At 40.8% G+C, this 20,011-nt stretch overlaps 2 protein-coding genes across 3 annotated transcripts; both read right to left on the bottom strand.

Annotated features, from left to right (window-relative positions):
• Nucleotides 1-3,389: 3,389 nt before the first annotated feature.
• On the bottom strand, nucleotides 3,390-15,573 carry LOC140680205 (uncharacterized). 2 transcript variants are annotated; one of them, XM_072916650.1, is made up of 4 exons: nucleotides 15,217-15,573; nucleotides 14,316-14,546; nucleotides 4,974-5,047; nucleotides 3,390-4,913 (listed from the first exon to the last, which is right to left on the bottom strand). In XM_072916650.1, exons 1-4 carry the CDS (start codon nucleotides 15,317-15,319, stop codon nucleotides 3,849-3,851), a joined length of 1,473 nt encoding a protein of 490 aa, XP_072772751.1. In that variant the 5' UTR covers nucleotides 15,320-15,573; the 3' UTR covers nucleotides 3,390-3,848. The 2 variants fall into 2 exon arrangements, with proteins under 2 accessions (XP_072772751.1, XP_072772750.1); XM_072916649.1 differs by having other exon boundaries at nucleotides 3,391-5,047; nucleotides 15,217-15,571.
• Nucleotides 15,574-16,411: 838 nt separating this feature from the next.
• On the bottom strand, nucleotides 16,412-18,814 carry LOC140680175 (E3 SUMO-protein ligase ZBED1-like). Its single transcript, XM_072916554.1, has 2 exons — nucleotides 18,550-18,814; nucleotides 16,412-17,961 (listed from the first exon to the last, which is right to left on the bottom strand). Exons 1-2 carry the CDS (start codon nucleotides 18,812-18,814, stop codon nucleotides 16,412-16,414), a joined length of 1,815 nt encoding a protein of 604 aa, XP_072772655.1.
• Between the last annotated feature and the right edge of the window lie 1,197 nt (nucleotides 18,815-20,011).

The following is a 20,011-nucleotide window of genomic DNA, read 5'->3' as shown; positions in this document are numbered from 1 at the left end:
AATAGCGGTTTATATCTTCGTCCGAAAGTGAGGAAATTGTTACATCTTTGTAACTGTTTTGGACTTAAATTTGCCTGTTATCTGTATGTGGTATATAAGGTCCTGTCCTGTGCCCTTATTTGGTGTTTTTCACTTCCTTGTGCTCAGGGCCGGCCCGTGGCATAGGCCATATAGGCAAATGCTAAGGGCGCCGCCCATCAGGGGGCGCCACGCCAGTGCCACAAATGTTGGAGAAAAAAAGAAAAGAAAAAAAAGTTGGTACTATTATTTCTAAATACAAAAAATAATCCCACGTTAATTAAAATGCAAAGTAAAGCCTATTTAATAGAAATATTATTTGTCACAACATTATGCCCCCCCATCCCCCGCACGGTGCGCCCCCTCCCTTCCCGTATCATGACTCTTTTTGGACGTCACCACATCAAAAAATCAACACAAGATGTCAAAACGGCCAAAACTGTCAGGTGCCCAAGGAAGAAAAAAGAGAAAAGAAGAGGAGTAGAAACGAGAAAAGACAGAAGTAGCAGGTAGGTAACGTTAGCCTACATGAAATGATTTGTCTGTTACAGAATGTGATAGTAACCTGGCTTTTTAGCATTAAGCTAATGCTACATGATTCGGCAATTGCTAATCAATAAATAGCTAGTTCTGTTTTAACGTCGGGTTAATATTGTGGAGGGGGCTAAATTGTTATGGAAAATAATAATGTAACGTTAGGTAATTACAGTACTCCCACCTTACATTCCTTGTATTAGATCTTTTAAGCAGGTGTTTTTTGTTTACATTGTTATTGCCTTCTGGTTAGCTAATGTTTGCCCTGCAGGTAATAGTCACTTGTCCACCCCTTTATATATTAGGTATAGTTGTAAGTAAAAAAAAAAGGTCAAAGACAAAGCTATTCGGGTTCTTGTGAGTATATACACTTCACTGCCGATGTGGGGGGGGGGGCGCCACCTAAAATCTTGCCTAGGGCGCCAGATTGGTTAGGGCCGGGCCTGCTCGTGCTGTTCACAGGCTTCCACACCAGCTGCCTGATATGCAACCGGGACACACCTGTACCCACTTGACAATCAATCTCCTATTTCAGTCCAGATTGTCAACCAGACAGCGTCGGATCATTGCTTCGCGTACGTGTGATGTTTCCGGTACAAAATTAGTTCCGTCTCTTGTGCATTTACTTCTGCACTCGCCTTCTTTTGTTTTCCTTCACTCCTATTGTGGTTGAGTTTTCTGTTCTTTCCTCCCCTCCATGTGAGTATTTTCTCTGCATCCTTGGGGTCACGTCGCTAAGCTGCATTCCAGCTCCTGACAGAAATAACTGTATTACATTCCTCTACTTTATTTGATACATGCGGGTCAGCATAGGTCTTACTTCTACATGTTGCACATCTACAAGCAACTCCCAAAAAGTATTTAAAAGTTTGTCCTTCAAAGACGTCACGTTTTCAAATACTTTTAAAGTTCCAAAGATATGAAGATATGACGGGGCGAGGTTGTGGATAATCTTGAAAATAAGAATGATCTTAAATTGGCTACGGTCTTTGACGAGGAGCCAGTGGAGTTGCTGCAAGACCAGGGTGATGTACTGGACTAAGGGGGTTCTGGTGAGTATCCGGCTGGGGGAGTTTAAGGATTCAAAGAATTTTGTTTAAGACACATAAGATGGCAGGAAAACTAATAACCAAGGTTCTGGATTTAGCCCAATGAGTACCACATAAAAGTATAGGCATGGGTTATTAAAGCATCATTTAATACAGCCAAACTTCCCTCTCCCACCAGCTTGGACCCAGAATTGGATTCAAAAGGACCCCTTACAGGCAGTACACCAAACAAATGGACCCACTTCAGGGACGTAGTAACAGCGACTGCACAAGCTGTGTTTGGCAAGAAGCAGATAATTAATCAAGACTTGTTTGATCAGTACAACATGGCTGTACAGGCGCAATTTGATGAAAAAAAGAAGGGCCTCTATTGACCTGTGGATCCCGCCATGACAGATTCAAAGACTGTCAAGCCAAAGTCCAAAGAGAGCTTTGCTCTATGCAATACATTTGGTGGGAGTCAAAAGCTGAGGAAATCCAGCGTTACGCAGACTCTATCAACTTCAAAATGCTCTTCAGCCGTCTCAAAGTCATCTTCGGTCCAGCCAAAGGGGAAACTGCATGTCCTCTCTCTGTCGATGCATCCACCAAATTAAAGAGCAAATCTTGGATCAGTGGGCGTTGGGAAGAACTCGTTAGTCAGTTCCTCAACAGACCACCTGCTGTTGACCAAGAGGCATTACAACAGATACCACAGAAGCCAACTAAGGCGTGCCTGTACCTCCCTCCTACTGGGGGAAAGTGAGAACTGCCATGGACCAGACACGCTGTGGTAAAGCAGCAGTTCAGAATGGCATACCTGCCGAAGTGTACAAAGCCTTAGGACCCACAGCCTTCAAGGCATTTCACGACATCCTGTTAACCATTTGGGACAAAGGAGATACGTAGCCTGACCTTGGAGATGCCACCATTGTCGTATTATGTTTAAAAAAATGACAGAAATTCAGACTGTGGTAACTACAGAGGTATATCGCTTCTCTCTATCGATGGAAAGATTCAAGCTTGTGTCCTGCTAAAATAGACTAACAGATGGCATTCATGAGAATCACAATGTGGTTTCTGTCTGGGCAGAAGCACTGTTGACCTGGTATTTGCGATATGCCAACTCCCAGAAAAGTGTATTGAGTAACAGATGGACCTGTAGGTCTTTGTTGACCTAACCAAGGATTTTGACACAGTGAATCGTTAGGCACTCTGGTCTATGTTGGCAAAATTGGGTGGCCCAGAAAAGTTCACAATAATGATAAGTCTCTCTCACGATGACATGATTGGTCAGGTCCTCTCAAACGGGGACTATACTGGCAGCTTTGGGATCAGTAATGGTGTCAACCATCAACCTCTTCTTCATGTAAGTCATCCCCCATGCTGTCAAGGGCGTCTACTTCAGATAACAAGACGGATCCGTGTTTGATCTGAGATGTTTTGCTGCAAAGACACAAGAAAAAATCATTTTCAAGGCTCTTTCGCTGATGACAATGCACTTCATGGCTCACAAGGAGGACCATCTCCAAGTCATTAACGACCGTTGTGAGACATGACATCAGACCAGTGATGTTCTTGTGGGTCATGCAGCCCTTCGAGGCATATGTGCTTAAAGTCTTTATCAATACATCTGTATACAATAGGGGCCTAGATCTTCTTGCAAAATATCACATTTCGAGTCCTCAGTGTCAGCCAATCTGGGTCATGGCACCAATTGAAAGAATAGACTTTTATTTTTGTTAAAACACCACAAAGAATCAGACCATTAGTCCTAAAAAACAGACATTTTATTCTACAAGGTCACATGCAAAGGAAACAGCGCTGGTTTGAATCTGCTAGTACAAACAAAAATGTCTATCTTACAAAAGGTGTGCATAATTATATTGTACAAGTAGTATGACGGCTGGCACCACCATGGTGGAGACTTGTGTTGGAGACAGCAAGCCTGTGAAGGGGCACACTGAACCATAACATCATCATCACTTCTTAAATGTTAGCAGAAGTACAAAGTGATGTGTTAGTACACAATTAAAAACATTAGTAAGAATGGATAATAAATATAAACTGTTGTGTGGATGTTGTTTTCCAGGATGTGTAACTAGGAAACATATTTACATGTTTGCTATTGAAGTAATTGAAAAGTAACTAAAAGTGATTTGGGGTTTGTTTGATTGTCATTTAGTTGGAATCAAAAAAAAAAAAAAGTATAGTCAGATGTTAATGAAACTTTCAGGACATGTCAGAAATGGGATAAGGAACAAGTGATTAGATTTTGGTGTTGATCCTGATCAACATTTTTGGATTCTGCTTTCTTTTGAAGGATTCTTTACTACTGGGAGATTTGGCCTGGTGGAGGTCTGCAGAGCACTTTTTTATTTTACTGCTGCTGTTCTCACCAGCACACTTGTGATCTTTCAAACCGGCCTTCCTTGTAAAAGATAAGCCACAGATTGAACAAGAAAAAGGTTTTTCTCCAGTGTGTATTCTCATGTGTCTTTTCAAGTTGTCCTTGTGTACAAAACCTGTTCCACACACTGAACAGGAAAATGTAACTCCAGTGTGTCTTCTCATGTGTTGTTTCAAACTTACGCTCTGTGCAAAAACTACACCACACACTGAACAAGAAAAAGGTTTTTCTCCAGTGTGTGTTCTTGAGTGATCTTTCAAACTGTCCTTCCTAGTAAAAGATAAGCCACAGATTGAACAAGAAAAAGGTTTTTCTCCAGTGTGTGTTCTCATGTGTCTTTTCAAGTTGTCCTTGTGTACAAAACCTGTTCCACACACTGAACAGGAACATTTAACTCCAGTGTGTCTTCTCATGTGTTTTTTCAAACTTACACCCTGTGCAAAAAATACACCACACACTGAACAAGAAAAAGGTTTTTCTCCAGTGTGTGTTCTCATGTGTCTTTTCAATTTACTAGGATATTTAAAAGTTTTGTGACAGTGAGAACACTTCAAGTGAGTGTTGTCAGTGTGACATGTTGCATCATCTTTAGAGTGTTCATCATCAGTGTCAGGAGAGTGTGACGTTGTGTCCTCACTATCTGATAGTGGAGCTAAGATCTTGTCTGCTTGTGATCCTCCACAGTGGTCTCCATCAGCTTCTGTTGTCATGTGTTGTGTTGAGCTGCTGCTTGGAGGCTCCGCCTCTCTCTCACCTTTGACCTCATCATCTTCACTCTTCACAGGGACACCAGTCACTGGGAACTCCACCAGTCCTTCAAGATGATCTCCCTCCTGACTGATGCTGTGTTCTTCCTCTTCCTCTTTAATGTGGGGGGGCTGTGGATCCTCTGTTTCCTCCTTAATGTGTTGGAGCTGTGGTACCTCTTCTTCCTCTTTAATGTGGGGGGGCTGTGGATCTTTAATGTGTTGGAGCTTTGGTACCTCTTCTTCCTCTTTAATGTGGAGGGGCTGTGGTTCCTCCTCCTGCTGATGGAGATAATGTTCTTCATTGAGGTCTGCAGGACACGAGAAGACAAACACATGCTTTAGAAACGTCCAGCTTTACTCAGTCACACTAAGGTTATCCAGGCTTTATCCCATCTAGCCGTATCCTTGTCAGCACAAACACAATGCCACCGTTTAAGAACCCCTCTCCCCTCCAGCACAAAGCGACCTAGTACGCATGCGCAAAAGAAAATGCACGTGTCATAGTTACCGCTGACCTGGAAGTGTATTCTTACACTGTGTTTCAATGTTGCCTATTGCTACATTTCTTTGAACAGTAAACCTTGCTTGCCTCACCATCAGCAGCTGTTAGACTATTGTAGTGAATATATATATATATATATATATATATATATATATATATATATATATATATACAAACCCTGTTTCCAAATGAGTTGGGAAATTGTTAGATGTAAATATAAACGGAATACAATGATTTGCAAATCATTTTCAAGCCATATTCAGTTGAATATGCTACAAAGACAACATATTTGATGTTCAAACTCATAAACATATTCTTTTTTTTGTAAATAATCATTAACTTTAGAATTTGATGCCAGCAACACGTGACAAAGAAGTTGGGAAAGGTGGCAATAAATACTGATAAAGTTGAGGAATGCTCATCAAACACTTATTTGGAACATCCCACAGGTGTGCAGGCTAATTGGGAACAGGTGGGTGCCATGATTGGGTATAAAAATAGCTTCCCAAAAAATGCTCAGTCTTTCACAAGAAAGGATGGGGCGAGATACACCCCTTTGTCCACAACTGCGTGAGCAAATAGTCAAACAGTTTAAGAACAACATTTCTCAAAGTGCAATTGCAAGAAATGTAGGGATTTCAACATCTACACTCCATAATATCATCAAATGGTTCAGAGAATCTGGATAAATTACTCCACATAAACGGCATGGCCGGAAACCAACATTGAATGACCGTGACCTTCGATCCCTCAGACGGCACTGCATCAAAAACCGACATCAATCTCTAAAGGATATCACCACATGGGCTCAGGAACACTTCAAAAAACCACTGTCACTAAATACAGTTGGTCGCTACATCTGTAAGTGCAAGTTAAAGCTCGACTATGCAAAGCGAAAGCCATTTATCAACAACATCCAGAAACGGCGCCGGCTTCTCTGGGCCTGAGCTCATCTTAGATGGACTCATGCAAAGTGGAAAAGTGTTCTGTGGTCTGATGAGTCCACATTCCAAATAGTTTTTGGAAATATTCGACATCGTGTCATCCGGACCAAAGGGGAAGCGAACCATCCAGACTGTTATCGACGCAAAGTTGGAAAGCCGGCATGTGTGATGGTATGGGGGTGCATTAGTGCCCAAGACATGGGTAACTTACACATATGTGAAGGCACCATTAATGCTGAAAGGTACATACAGGTTTTGGAACAACATATGCTGCCATCTAAGCGTCGTCTTTTTCATGGACGCCCCTGCTTCTTTCAGCAAGACAATGCCAAGCCACATTCAGCACGTGTTACAACAGCGTGGCTTTGTAAAAAAAGAGTGCGGGTACTTTCCTGGCCCGCCTCCAGTCTAGACCTGTCTCCCATTGAAAATGTGTGGTGCATTATGAAGCCTAAAATACGACAGTGGAGACCCCAGACTGTTGAACGACTGAAGCTCTACATAAAACAAGAATGGGAAAGAATTCCACTTTCAAAGCTTCAACAATTAGTTTCCTCAGTTCCCAATAGTTTATTGAGTGTTGTTAAAAGAAAAGGTGATGTAACACAGTGGTGAACATGCCCTTTCCCAACTACTTTGGCACGTGTTGCAGCCATGAAATTTTAAGTTAATTAAAGCTGCAAGCAGCGTTGGTCGGGCCCGCATATTTGGCTGGTGCTAGTCCTAAGTGTCCCAATACTTTTGTCCAGTGGTAGTCCTAAGTGTCCCAATACTTTTGTCTAGTGTACCTACCTTGTCTGCATTGTGTGGGCACGCTGGTGCTTCCTGCTTTTAAGCAGCCATCTTGAGACAACAGCAGCGCAGCAGCATCAGCGCAGCGGTTCTTTGAAGGGTCGTAAAATTAAAACCGGAGCAGTAATCAAAACTCTGTTCCATACTTTTAATCAGAAGGGTTCAATCTCTCTCCTGTGCTGGTTTGAAGCCGAAACGACAAACGCGCTCAGAGGAGATAATGTTTGAAGAAAGGTGACCGGTTTTTACAAAAATTTTGTTTTGAAGGGGGGGTTACAAACTTCCTGTTGATTTTTGCTGGGGGTTGTCAATCTATGAAATGTAGGTCTAAGTGAGACCTACATAGACGTTTTTGTTTCATGTCTCTCCGACCTTCCTAGTGGGAGTTACAGGCAGTTTTGTCATTTTTTTCTTCCGAGGAGCAGTTTTGTCTGTGTTTTATTCATAGGGGGCGCTAGAGCGTAATTTTGAGATTTGGGGTTAGGTTTTTTTACTAGATAGCAATTTTTGCCAGTCCTGATGTGTGTGTTTAGTTTGGTGAGTTTTGAAGCATGTTAAGGGGGTCAAATTACAGCTCAAAGAGGCAAAAGTGACTGTTTTTAGTACGTTTTTGTCTTGAAGGGGGAATAGCCAACTTCCTGTTGATTTTTGCTGAAGGATGTTAGTGAATGAAATCTAGGTCAAATTTAGACCTACATAGAGGTTTTTGTTTCATGTCTCTACAATATTCCTACTGGAAGTTATAGGCCGTTTTGTCTGTGTTTTTTCCTAGGGGGCGCTCGAGCGCAATTTTGAGTTTAGGGGTTTGTTTTTTTTTAGATGGCAATTTTCGCCAGTCCTGATGTGTGGATCAAATATGGTGAGTTTTGAAGCATGTTAAGTGGGTCAAATTACAGCTCAAAGAGGCGGCGGAAGAATAATAATAAAGAAAGAATAAAACGCTACAGAAACAATAGGTCCTTCTGTCCCAATGCAGAAGGACTCTTTTTGAGAGTCCTTCTACAATGGGCCGTGCGGGCCCTAATCATCATTTGCAAAAAAAAAATAAAGTTTATGAGTTTGAACATCACCCCAAAGGGAATAAGCGGTAGAAAATGGATGGATGGATGGAGTTTGAACATCAAATATGTTGTCTTTGTAGTGCATTCAATTGAATATGGCTTGAAAATGATTTGCAAATCATTGTATTCCGTTTATATTTACATCTAACACAATTTCCCAAATCATATGGAAACGGGGTTTGTATGTACACACACACACACACACACATATATATATATATATATATACATATATATGTACATATATATACATATATATATATATATATATATATATATATATATATATATATATATATATATATATATATATATGTATGTGTGGGAAAAAAAATCACAAGACTATTTCATCTCTACAGGCCTGTTTCATGAGGGGGGGTACCCTCAATCATCAGGAGATATATATATATATATATATATATATATATATATATATATATATATATATATATATATATATATATAATAGGGCTGCAACAACTAATTGATTAAATCGATTAAAATCGATTATCAAAATAGTTGGTGATTAATTTAGTCATCGATTCGATTTTTTTTTTTTAAATAAACCTTTATTTATAAACTACAACATTTACAAACAGCTGAGAAACAATAATCCAAATAAGTACAAAAACGGTACAAAACAGTGCCAGGGCGGCGCTGAGGCTACGTGTCATGAGGTGGAGGTAAGCTAGCCAATGATGTGTCATGTGCAGCTCACGTGACGACGTCGTCTCCTTAGCTGGAAACATTGGAAAAATGGCGCAGGAAAACAGTACGGATAGTTTAGCGGAGAAACATCTTGAGGTTATTGCTTCAATGGAGAAAAGTGTACGACCCAAGTCGTCAAAAGTGTGGGAACACTTCACTTTAAAGACTTGAAAGAAGTGTGTTTCCTGCAAAATGGCACGGAAGTACAACATTGCTTCAGGAGCAGCTGAAAAGGAAACATGTTGGAGCCATGGATGAAGGGAAGAACTCACAGTACGTAACTTTTTAAGTCCATAGTGGCAACAGGCATTCATGAGTTTAGCTTTTTTGTGAGTAATGTTAACGTTATGCCTTTGTTGCAACGCGGGGCTGATAATGTGTCTCCGGCACACTTGACTCCGTTTTGAGAGAGAAAACGCACGGTTACCAATTTGGAAATAAACTTAACGGACAGAAATATCTTAGGTTGGTTTCAAAATGGATCAATGTAGCCGGGTCCGATAAAGCTATATACATCTATTTAGATTTGAGTGACGCTTTAGTATAACTAAACGTTTTGAAGGTGCTGGAATATTTCATGCTATTATTCAGAGGCAGCCTAAAATTAATCCTTTGTTATTCACCACAGAAACGTGTACAATATCTGATCCAGTTCTGATCTGATGAGCTACATTTCTGTGTTATTATTGCTGTATGCTGCATCCCCAATGTCCACAACATGGTGCCAGTATGCCAGATTTTTTAATAAAATACTGGAAAGGACAGAAATGTAGTTTGTCTCTTTTATCCGATTAACCGAAGTAATAATCGACAGATTAATCGATTATCAAATTAATCATTTGTTGCAGCCCTAATATATATATATATACCGTATTTTCCGCACTATAAGGCGCACCTAAAAACCACACATTTTCTCAAAAGCTGACAGTGCGCCTTATAACCCGGTGCGCTTTATTACGATTCATTTTCATAAAGTTTCGATCTCGCAACTTCGGTAAACAGCCGCCATCTTTTTTCCCGGTAGAACAGGAAGCGCTTCTTCTACGCAAGCAACCGCCAAGGAAAGCACCCGCCCCCATAGAACAGGAAGCGCTTCTTCTTCTACTGTAAGCAACCACCCGCCCCCGGAAGAAGAAGAAAAAACGCGCGGATATCACCGTACGTTTCATTTCCTGTTTACATCTGTAAAGACCACAAAATGGCTCCTACTAAGCGACAAGGATCCGGTTCATAAAAAGACGCAATCTCTCCATCCGCACACGGATTACTACCGTATTTCACAGCAACTGATATTCCTGTGAACCGCACTGTGGAACGGGAGCACGTACGGTGAATATTCGCACCACAGGGAATGAGAAGTCATCCTTCACTGTGGTTCTAGCTTGCCATGCTAACTTCCACCCATGGTGATATTCAAAAGGAAGACCTTGCCAAAAGAGACCTTTCCAGCCGGCGTCATCATAAAAGCTAACTCGAAGGGATGGATGGATGAAGAAAAGATGAGCGAGTGGTTAAGGGAAGTTTACGCGAAGAGGCCGGGTGGCTTTTTTCACACAGCTCCGAAGGCGAACACACCTTCACTAAGACGGGCAGACAGCGCCGGACGACATACGCCAACATTTGCCAGTGGATCGTAAATGCCTGGGCAGATATTTCGGTCACAACTGTGGTCCGAGCTTTCCGGAAGGCAGGATTCACAGAACTACTGGACAACAACAGCGACACTGACTCCGATGACTTCGACGAGACGGAACCGGCCATTTTGGATCCCACGCTTGCGCAACTTTTCAATTCGGACACCGAAGACAAAGAATTCGAAGGATTTACGAATGAAGAATAACTTCAGAAGGTGAGCGCTATGTTTATTTTGTGTGTTGTGACATAAACGTTCGAGCAATATTATGTTGCTATTGCTCTACACCATTTTGAATTTTACTATGTTTGTGATTGCACATTTGCGTACATTTTGGGACAGAGTTGTTAGAACGCTGGTTTTCAATATATTATTAAAGTTTGACTGAACTATCTGACTGTTTTTTTGACATTCCCTTTAGCGCAGCGTAGGCGCGGCTTATAATCCGGGGCGGCTTATTGGTGGACAAAGTTATGAAATATGTAATTCATTGAAGGTGCGGCTAATAATCCGGTGCGCCTTATAGTGCGGAAAATACGGTATATATATATATATATATATATATATATATATATATATATATATATATATATATATATATATATATATATGTATATACATAAATACATATAAATACATCCATACATCCATTTTCTACCGCTTGTCCCTTTAATATGTATATATATGCAGGGCTTGAATAGAACCATGGCAACTGCTGCATTTTCCGTGACCACCCTTGTGACTTGCCGTAATGCCCGAAAAAATTGACCGGCATTTAAGGCAAGAACATGCCGTGACCGCCCTTGACTTTTTACTTGTTAATGGACTATGGATGTAACAATAAACGGTATAATGATACACAGCAGTGAAATTCCAGATGTTTAGTAACACGTTTACATTTTTAATGACCGAAAAAACGTCATTTATCAATGCATTTTACGCAACTGCTTACTTCCTGAACACTGAAGCGCCGCAGCGTCTGCTCACAACTCATCTGAAGACATCATGGAATACAGAATGAAGGTCCATGTCTTTGGAAATTGTCCCTCTCCCGCAGTGGCCATCTACTGTTTAAGACAGTCAGTGAAAAATGCAGAGCCCGTTGTAAAGCAGTTTGTCAACCGCGACTTTTATGTAGATGACGGGCTCACGTCACTTCCCTCCGTCGAAGCTGCGGTGAAGCTGCTCAAGAGGACGCAAGAGGTTCTGTCAGACTCAAACTTGAGGCTTCACAAAATGGCCTCAAATAAAGGAAGTTATGAACGCATTCCCATCTCAGGACCATGCCATCGGCTTGGAGGACCTGGACTTCACTTCAGATGTCTTGCCCATGCAGCGTAGTCTGGGACTTGGCTGGGATCTAATGTCAGACACATTTACCTTTCGGGTAGCTGATGAGCAAAAGCCTTTCACCCGCAGAGGTGTCTTGTCGACTGTCAACGGCATCTATGATCCCCTAGGATTTCTTGCCTCTGTCACCATACAAGGCAAACTGATCCTGCGTGAGCTCATGGAGAACAATGGAGATTGGGATGCACCTCTTCCTCAAGAAATGGAAGAGACATGGTCAACGTGGCGAGGCTCATTGAAAGATCTCAGCAATCTCCAGAACTCAAGAGTTTACACACAGGCCTCTCCTACAGCGGTGTCAAAAAGAGAGATAATCATCTTTTGTGATGCTTCCACTAAGGCAATTGCAGCAGTTGCATACTTAAAACTAACAGAGAAAAATGGAACCAACCACGTGGGCTTTCTCATGGGAAAAGCCAAGCTTACACCCTTGTCAGAACAAACTGTCCCTAGACTTGAGCTTTGTTCTGCAGTATTAGCGGTGGAGCTTGCCGAGCTCCTCACCTCAGAGATAGACATGGAGGTTGACATCACTTTCTACAGCGACAGCAAGGTCGTTCTTGGTTGTATCATCAATGCCAGACCTCTTGTACCAGTGTCCACTGACCCAGATGACCCCCAAATACTCTCACCAGCAACACTCCTCACACAAAAGGTCAGTCCCTCAACTGCTCCCGTAGGCGACTGGGTGAAAGATCTCCACAAGCAACAGCGGCGTCAAATCCAGCATTTGGCTCAAACCTTTTGGGACAAATGGAAGAAGCAATACCTAGCCACACTTCAGCCACAAAGGAAGTGGCATTCACCCCACCCTAACCTCCTGCCTGGAAGTGTAGTGCTCCTCAAAGATGACCAGCTGAAGAGAAACCACTGGCCTTTAGGACTAATTACACAAGTCTTCCCAAGCAAAGATGGCAGAGTTCGCAAAGTGGAGATAAAAGTCTCCAGAAAGGATGGGACCAAAGTGTTCCTGCGGCCAGTCACAGAGACAATCCTGCTTATGGCACCAGAGAAGCCAAAGTATCCTTTGGGACAGTTTGGTAGTGGCGGCTTAATCCGCCAGGCGGGGAGTGTTCTGTCTTGTTTGTTGAATTTATTAATTATATATGTAAAACCAGTGTTTAAGTTCACTTTGGAATTCAACAGTGAGGTGCACTTCCTCCTTTAGACAGCAGGAGGCAGCATAGTCTAGTTTACAGTAATGTCCATGTTAACAAGGAGTTCCTTTCAAGTCTACTTTAAGCTAGTTCGGTGACGATTGCAAACGTTTTCATCTGCTCGAATCTCATGCCAAACAAAGTATCATCGGTATGTATTGTTGAGTAGTCTGCTAATATTTGATTGAGTTGTATTATTTGTTGGTTGTGATGTAATTTGGGACGTTTTATGGCCAAAAGTCAGTCATGCTAATTTTCGTAATTCATACAGTGAAGTGAATGTTAGCATAGTAAGCTAGTTTGCTGTAGAGCACTTAATTTACATATTTTGTGGCATTTATTTATCCATTTAAGTTCAATACACAGCATAATGCATGTTTTATTGTAGTGGGCTTGTGTGTGTGCAATTGGCTGTGTGTGCATGTCTATAATGTAAGCATCCTTTCTGCTTGTATGCTTTCAGTTTGACCCTTTTTACGGTCAATAAACCTGTGGACTAGAAGACGTTTTTCAGAGTGTTTGATCAAGAAAAGGTGTTAGGGTAAAGCCAAGATATTTCTACATATCGAGGGCGGCACAATATATATTTTTTAAATATCTGACTTGTATCTTCTGTAGGGATATAAATCCTTAAGAATTTATCGATATGATACCCTAATCGATACCAGTATTTATCAGTACGCTTATCGGTACTACATGTAAATTGTGGAAATAAAAAAGTGTAAAAAAGGCATTTTAAATAGCATTCCTATTAGCACAAGAGGTGGAACACCTCCAACATGATGTTCTGTAACATCTCAGAGCAGGGAAGTCTTTTATCAACAGCTGTTTATTTGAAGTGTTAAAGAAGTCAACTATGTGTGCAGTGCAAGGTGAAATGCAGTTATGTCATCTTCTTGTCAATAACACACACATCACACTTTTGCGTGTTGTTGCTTCCTTGTTTGTCATTATTCAAAGCTGATTTTAATGTGTAGCAGCGGCAGCTGAACTCAATGTGACAACGTGTCATAGTTACGTCAGTCAGCTGGAATTAAAAATACCAATAGTTGTGTCGTTAGTCCAGAATCTTCACGGTCCTCATGGACGACATAATTAGGAACCAGTACTAAAAAAAATGGTACTTGGTATACATCCCTAATCTTCACCACTAAACCTTTGAAATATGCTGACATATGTGCTGCTAAAGGTAAATAAACAGTAGCCATATTGAATGTTTGCCTTCATTTGACCACGTGAGGTAAGGAGGACGGCCTCTAGGTCACATGGTTACACCCCAGCAATTACACTGTTGATGATTGATGAGCATTCATTTTTAAATGGACGTGTTAAAAAGCAAGTATATCTCCATCTTTAGTCATAAATGTGGCCCCCGGATGAACATGTGTCACAAACATTGTATTAGATGATATGTGGATGTTGTGCTTACTTGGACTGTGATGAAGCTGTGAGGACTCAGGTGCTTTGTCTTCATGCTCTTCAGTCTTCACAGAGACAACAGTCAGTGGAAACTTGCTGACATCATCCTCCTCCTGCCCTACAGGACACTCTCCCTCCTCTTCCTCTTTCATGTGTGAGGGCTGTGGATCCTCTGAAGTGAAACTGTCCCCCTGCAGATGAGGGAGACATTCTTCTTGGCGTCCAATCAGCTGATGGATGTCTACAGGACACAAACAAAACACATTTTAACTCCTACATGCTAAATATTAAATCATACATGAAATATAGGGCTGTGGCTATTGAAAATGTCATTAATCAAGTGTTCTACTGGAAATGTTTTCGATTGATCGAGTAACTGGATAAAACTTAGTGTTGCTTGGTTAAAGACAAATTTAAGCGACTTTAAGACATTTCACTTAATAATGAACGGCCAATTGATTTGAGATGGTAAGAGATCAAGATGTCATCTTTAGATCAGGCTTTGTTTTTTCCACAATCACTGCCACAGGTCAGTATAGCTTTTACACACATAAATAACTTGTCAAACCTGCCAGCTAGCAGGCTAGGTTTACAGCGTCAGTTACCATGGTAACTGACTCTGACTTTGTCTTACCTCTCTTATTTTTGGAGGTCAAACTCTGGAGCTTTACATACTCAGGAGTTTGCACTTAACCTGCTCTCTGGAATATTCCCCCGGTGACTGTGTGAGTTTTGTGTAAACATGTTGATACACTTTGTTACAAACTGAGAGGAACATCAACCTCTCATAAATATTGTGTGTCTGAACATCCTCACATGACAATTCATCTTCCTATAGACAATCTATTGAAGAAAAGTGTTAATAATAAATATAAAGTTAGTAAAGATGTGAGAGTAAGAAGTAAACAAACCTGTTGTGTGTAACACAACTTGATGTTTTTCATGTTGTCGCTCCTTCTCCTCTTTTGTTGGACAAAGTTCCTCCTCGTACTCTGCTATGGTTCTTTCGCACATTTTCACACAATCACAACACTTTACACTCACACTTGATCTCTGCTTAGCGATGTGTTTTCATCTCTCTTTGTTAGCAGCTAACAAGCTAAGCTAACTAGCAAGCTAAGCTAGCTCGAGAAGCATCAAAGTGCGCTCAGACTAATATACAAACAGTTATTATGACTCTATTTAATAGAGTGTAATAAAGGACATATATGTGTACATGGACGCACAGATTAAGAACACTGAACTGTGACGACTGCAATAACGTCTTCACCGTCAGACGCCATCTTGCTTTATCCTCGCCCTGTTTGCTTCGCGCGCAGTCTTGTCAGATCTCGCGAGAGAAACAAGTAACTATTTCAACATTCTGAAAATAAAAATAAACTTTTACATTTTCAAAACAAAGACATACAACTTATTTTGGTAAATAAACAGTATCTTATATGACCCCTTTAAATGATAAGTTGCCTGATCAGAGCGAGACGAGTCGTGGCTCCTCAGCTTCATGCAGGACGGAGTGGTAGGAGGCGTGGGCGAGGTTGACTGCTCCCCAGTAGGGATGGGCGATACCACACTTTTAGGATTCGATACGATACCGATACTTTTTCTTGCATTTTCACCGATACCGATACCGATACCAATACCATTAATTTCTTATTGCAATTTTTGTCAGTCAAAAATATTATTACTATTGTTATTATTTAAGACAACTCACAAGACAAATACAGAACATTTATACCACATTTATTATGGTCAATATATAATAAAAGTAAAATTAAAATAAATAACATAAATATGAAAAATAAATTAAATATAAACAAAAATATACACATTTTCACTTTTCTTATTTCTCAAAAAAAAAGTATTGGTAGAAAAACCTTAAAAAAACAATTATTCATAACAATGTTATGTTTCAAACCTCTTTGTGGAAGTAAACTTATAACACTTCTCTGAAGCAAAGTCAATAATTTCCTTATCACAATAAACTAGGATTTCCTTGTCCTATAAACCTGCATACGCAAGACAGTTCCCTGAGAAAATGAACTTGAAAAAATGTCTGACACCATCACACCTTTAGTGTGCTCGAGATATGTCGTCAAACGTCACACTTTACTGAAGTCTCAGATTGCTGTTCAGGAAAAGTAACATGTTCACGTTTTCTGCTTTGATACAATTACGCCTCTGGCTGATTATTTCTCCGGCCTTAGAGAAGAGTCTCTCTGCTGGAACAGACGTTGCAATAGTTCCAAGGTATTTTTTCGCAACTTTGTTCAGCATTGGGAATGTGGTTTCATTTTTTTTCCACCAAACCAAAGGGTCCTCACTCCTTGGGATCACCTTTTCCTCCATGTATCTTCTCATTTCAACATACGCATCTGTGTTTGCTGTGCGATTGCTCTGAAAAGCCAGAACACGACTGTCAAACTCCTGCCATATTCCCTTGGATGATGAGCACTCAGCAGGTGACTCTTGTGTCACAGTTGATGCAGTCGCGGCGGCCTCATGTCTCGTTGACTGTGTTTCAGCGCAGGCCAGGGCTTGCATTTCTGTGATGATCCGTGATTTAATCATCTCCACATTTGCAGAATCACTGAACACAATGTTTCTGAAGCGAATGTCCAAAAAGGTGCTGGCTGCAAGAGTGTGGTTGTGTTCAATGTTTTGGAACCTTCGCTTGCATTGTGCAGCAAGTTGTGGAGCCAGACTGTTACCCTGGTCAGCAGATGTGGTTACTTTCTGGAGAAGAAGACAGACCAGAGGTATGACTTTGGAAATCGTGACATACTGCTCTGCTGAAACCTCCTTGGTGGCCTCTTCAAAAGGCCTGAGGACATCACTGGCCTGCCTGATGTGGGACCATTCTTCATCACATAGGCACATGTTGTTTCTCCCGAGAAGACAAAGTGTTGTTGTGATGGCTTGTTGTTGCTCATACAGTCTGTCAATCATGTACAACACAGAGTTCCATCTAGTATCCACTGATTGGATTAGTTTATGCTGTGGTAAATTCAACTGATTTTGTACTTCTTTTAGCTTGTCAGTTGCTCTGGTGCTGTGATGGAAGAACCGAACAATGGCAATACATTTCTCCAAGCTGGACTCAAGACTTATGTCAGCCTTAATGGAGTCCTTCACAATGAGGTTGAGTGTGTGAGAAAAACAAGGAATATGTTTCCAACAAGTTTTACGCACAGCAGAGACCATATTGGCTCCATTGTCTGTAACAACCGCATGAACCTTACTGGTGATGCCCCATTCATCAGTTGTTTTTTTGAGGAGTTCAGATATATTGTCTGCTGTGTGCTGCACAGCTACATGGATTGTTGCAAGATTGCAAGACTGCATCTGCCAGTCTTTGTCAATAAAATGTCCTGACAGAGTCAAATAACCTTCAGTGGTTCTTGCAGTCCACATGTCGGTTGTTAAAACCACACTGCTTGCTGATTGCATGGAGTCCTTTACTGTTTTTTGTGCATGCTCGTACAGTTTGGGAATTTCACCTGTCATCATGGATTTCCGACTAGGGATCTGGTATCGAGGATCTACCACCTTCATAAAATGCCGGAAACCTTGGTCCTCTACTATTGAAATGGGTTGCAAGTCCTTCACAATCATTTTGGCAAGGCTTGTTGTGATCTCACGTGCTCTTTGAGACTCATCTGAAAAGAATAACATTTTCATGTCACAATAAGGAAGATAAAATGTATTTGTTATAAAAGATATTAAGGATTTAATTAGATATTAGGGTTTTCCAATTAACTGTCAAATCCGAATCGCAAGAAGCTGCAGTTATTTTTTAAAGTTTGTGATATAATTAGAAATTAATGAAATATGAAATAGGCTAATGTTTTCGAAATGTAAGAAATCATGTTACAGATTAAAACCAAAATCAATTCAATCATATATTTCAAGATTTTCTTGGAAAAAAATAAAACTGTAATGCAAAGATGAAGAATCTCCACATTTTATCTCTTTCTTATCTTGTACTCAAGCAATTTTCAACTAACAGTAAATTCCCCTGTGTGGAAATTATTTGAATTTAGGATAATAATTTAAACAAAAATATTCAGTAAACATTACTAAAAAACAAAAAAAAACAATGCCTGTTTTAAGTCAACAATTGGACAACACTGGATATAATTTCCCCCTTCACCTGAAGTGTCTGTTATTAGTAGATTGTGATCGGAATATTTATAGACTTTATCACTACACTGTCAAAGGTCGGACGCTAACTGTCTGTAGGCTACCTGGATACACTTGGCTTTTTTGCAGACTTTCGTGCAGGGTCTTCTGCCGGGCTGCGGGTGGCGGTGCAGGTTCTTTCACAGCAGCGTGAGCCTGTCTTTTTACCAGCTCGCTGTGGCTCTCGGGATGTGTGGTCTTCATATGTTTGAATAAATTGCTGGTGTTGCTGCTGTGTGGCACTTGTTTGTCACACAGTTCGCACCGCGCCGTGGCTTTGTCGACTGGTGAAAAATAACACCATACCACGCTTCTTTTCTTGTCTGCCATTATCGCGTCTCTGGCGTTTCCTTTCCTCCGGCTCCCGCATCCGTGGCCGTGCTGACCTCCTGGCCTGGCTGCATCGCTGTCGGCTGGCTGTGTGTGTGTTGCACGTTGACGACGCTCATTCGTTGTCTCCTGTGACGTGACTGGGCCAGCTCTATACTCTGCCAGGTACAGGGGTGTCCCAGCACATAGTAAGTTAAGTAAGTAATCAAAAACATCTGAAAGTGATGCTTGCACCCCCCACACGCCGTTTTTTGGTTTATATCGATACTTTTTTCAGAAAAGTGATGCCAAATGAGTAGCGTGTGAGTATCGATATATCGATACCACAGGATCGATACGCACATCCCTACTCCCCAGACTGGCAGCCCCGCTTTTGTTTCCTCTCCCGCCGCCGCCTGTGTCGCCTGCTGGCTCCGATAACAATCCACGGAGATTCCCGCGGTCTCGCTATCTCGTCGGGTATGTTGTGCAAGCGGTGGAAATCGCTGGAGACAGCTATCCTAAGTAGAAAAGCAATGTCCAGCAGGTTTTGAGGACTGTGTGTGTCGCGACGGTAGACAGACATAACCAAAACACTATCAAACATAAACAGACATAACCAAAACACTATCAAACATAAACAGACATAACCAAAACACTATCAAACATAAACAGACATAACCAAAACACTATCAAACATAAACAGACATAACCAAAACACTATCAAACATAAACAGACATAACCAAAACACTATCAAACATAAACAGACATAACCAAAACACTATCAAACGTAAACAGACATCACCAAAACACTATCAAACATAAACAAACATAACCAAAACACTATCAAACATAAACAGACATAACCAAAACACTATCAAACATAAACAGACATAACCAAAACACTATCAAACATAAACAGACATAACCAAAACACTATCAAACATAAACAGACATAACCAAAACACTATCAAACATAAACAGACATAACCAAAACACTATCAAACATAAACAGACATTACCAAAACACTATCAAACATAAACAGACATAACCAAGACACTATCAAACATAAACAGACATAACCAAAACACTATCAAACATAAACAGACATAACCAAAACACTATCAAACATAAACAGACATAACCAAAACACTATCAAACATAAACAGACATAACCAAAACACTATCAAACATAAACAGACATAACCAAAACACT

This window comes from Nerophis lumbriciformis, linkage group LG28, assembly GCF_033978685.3.
Source record: "Nerophis lumbriciformis linkage group LG28, RoL_Nlum_v2.1, whole genome shotgun sequence".
NCBI classification, from domain to species: Eukaryota; Metazoa; Chordata; class Actinopteri; order Syngnathiformes; family Syngnathidae; genus Nerophis; species Nerophis lumbriciformis.
Note: the sequence above shows the minus strand (reverse complement) of the source record. Positions and strands in the feature narration are given on the sequence as shown.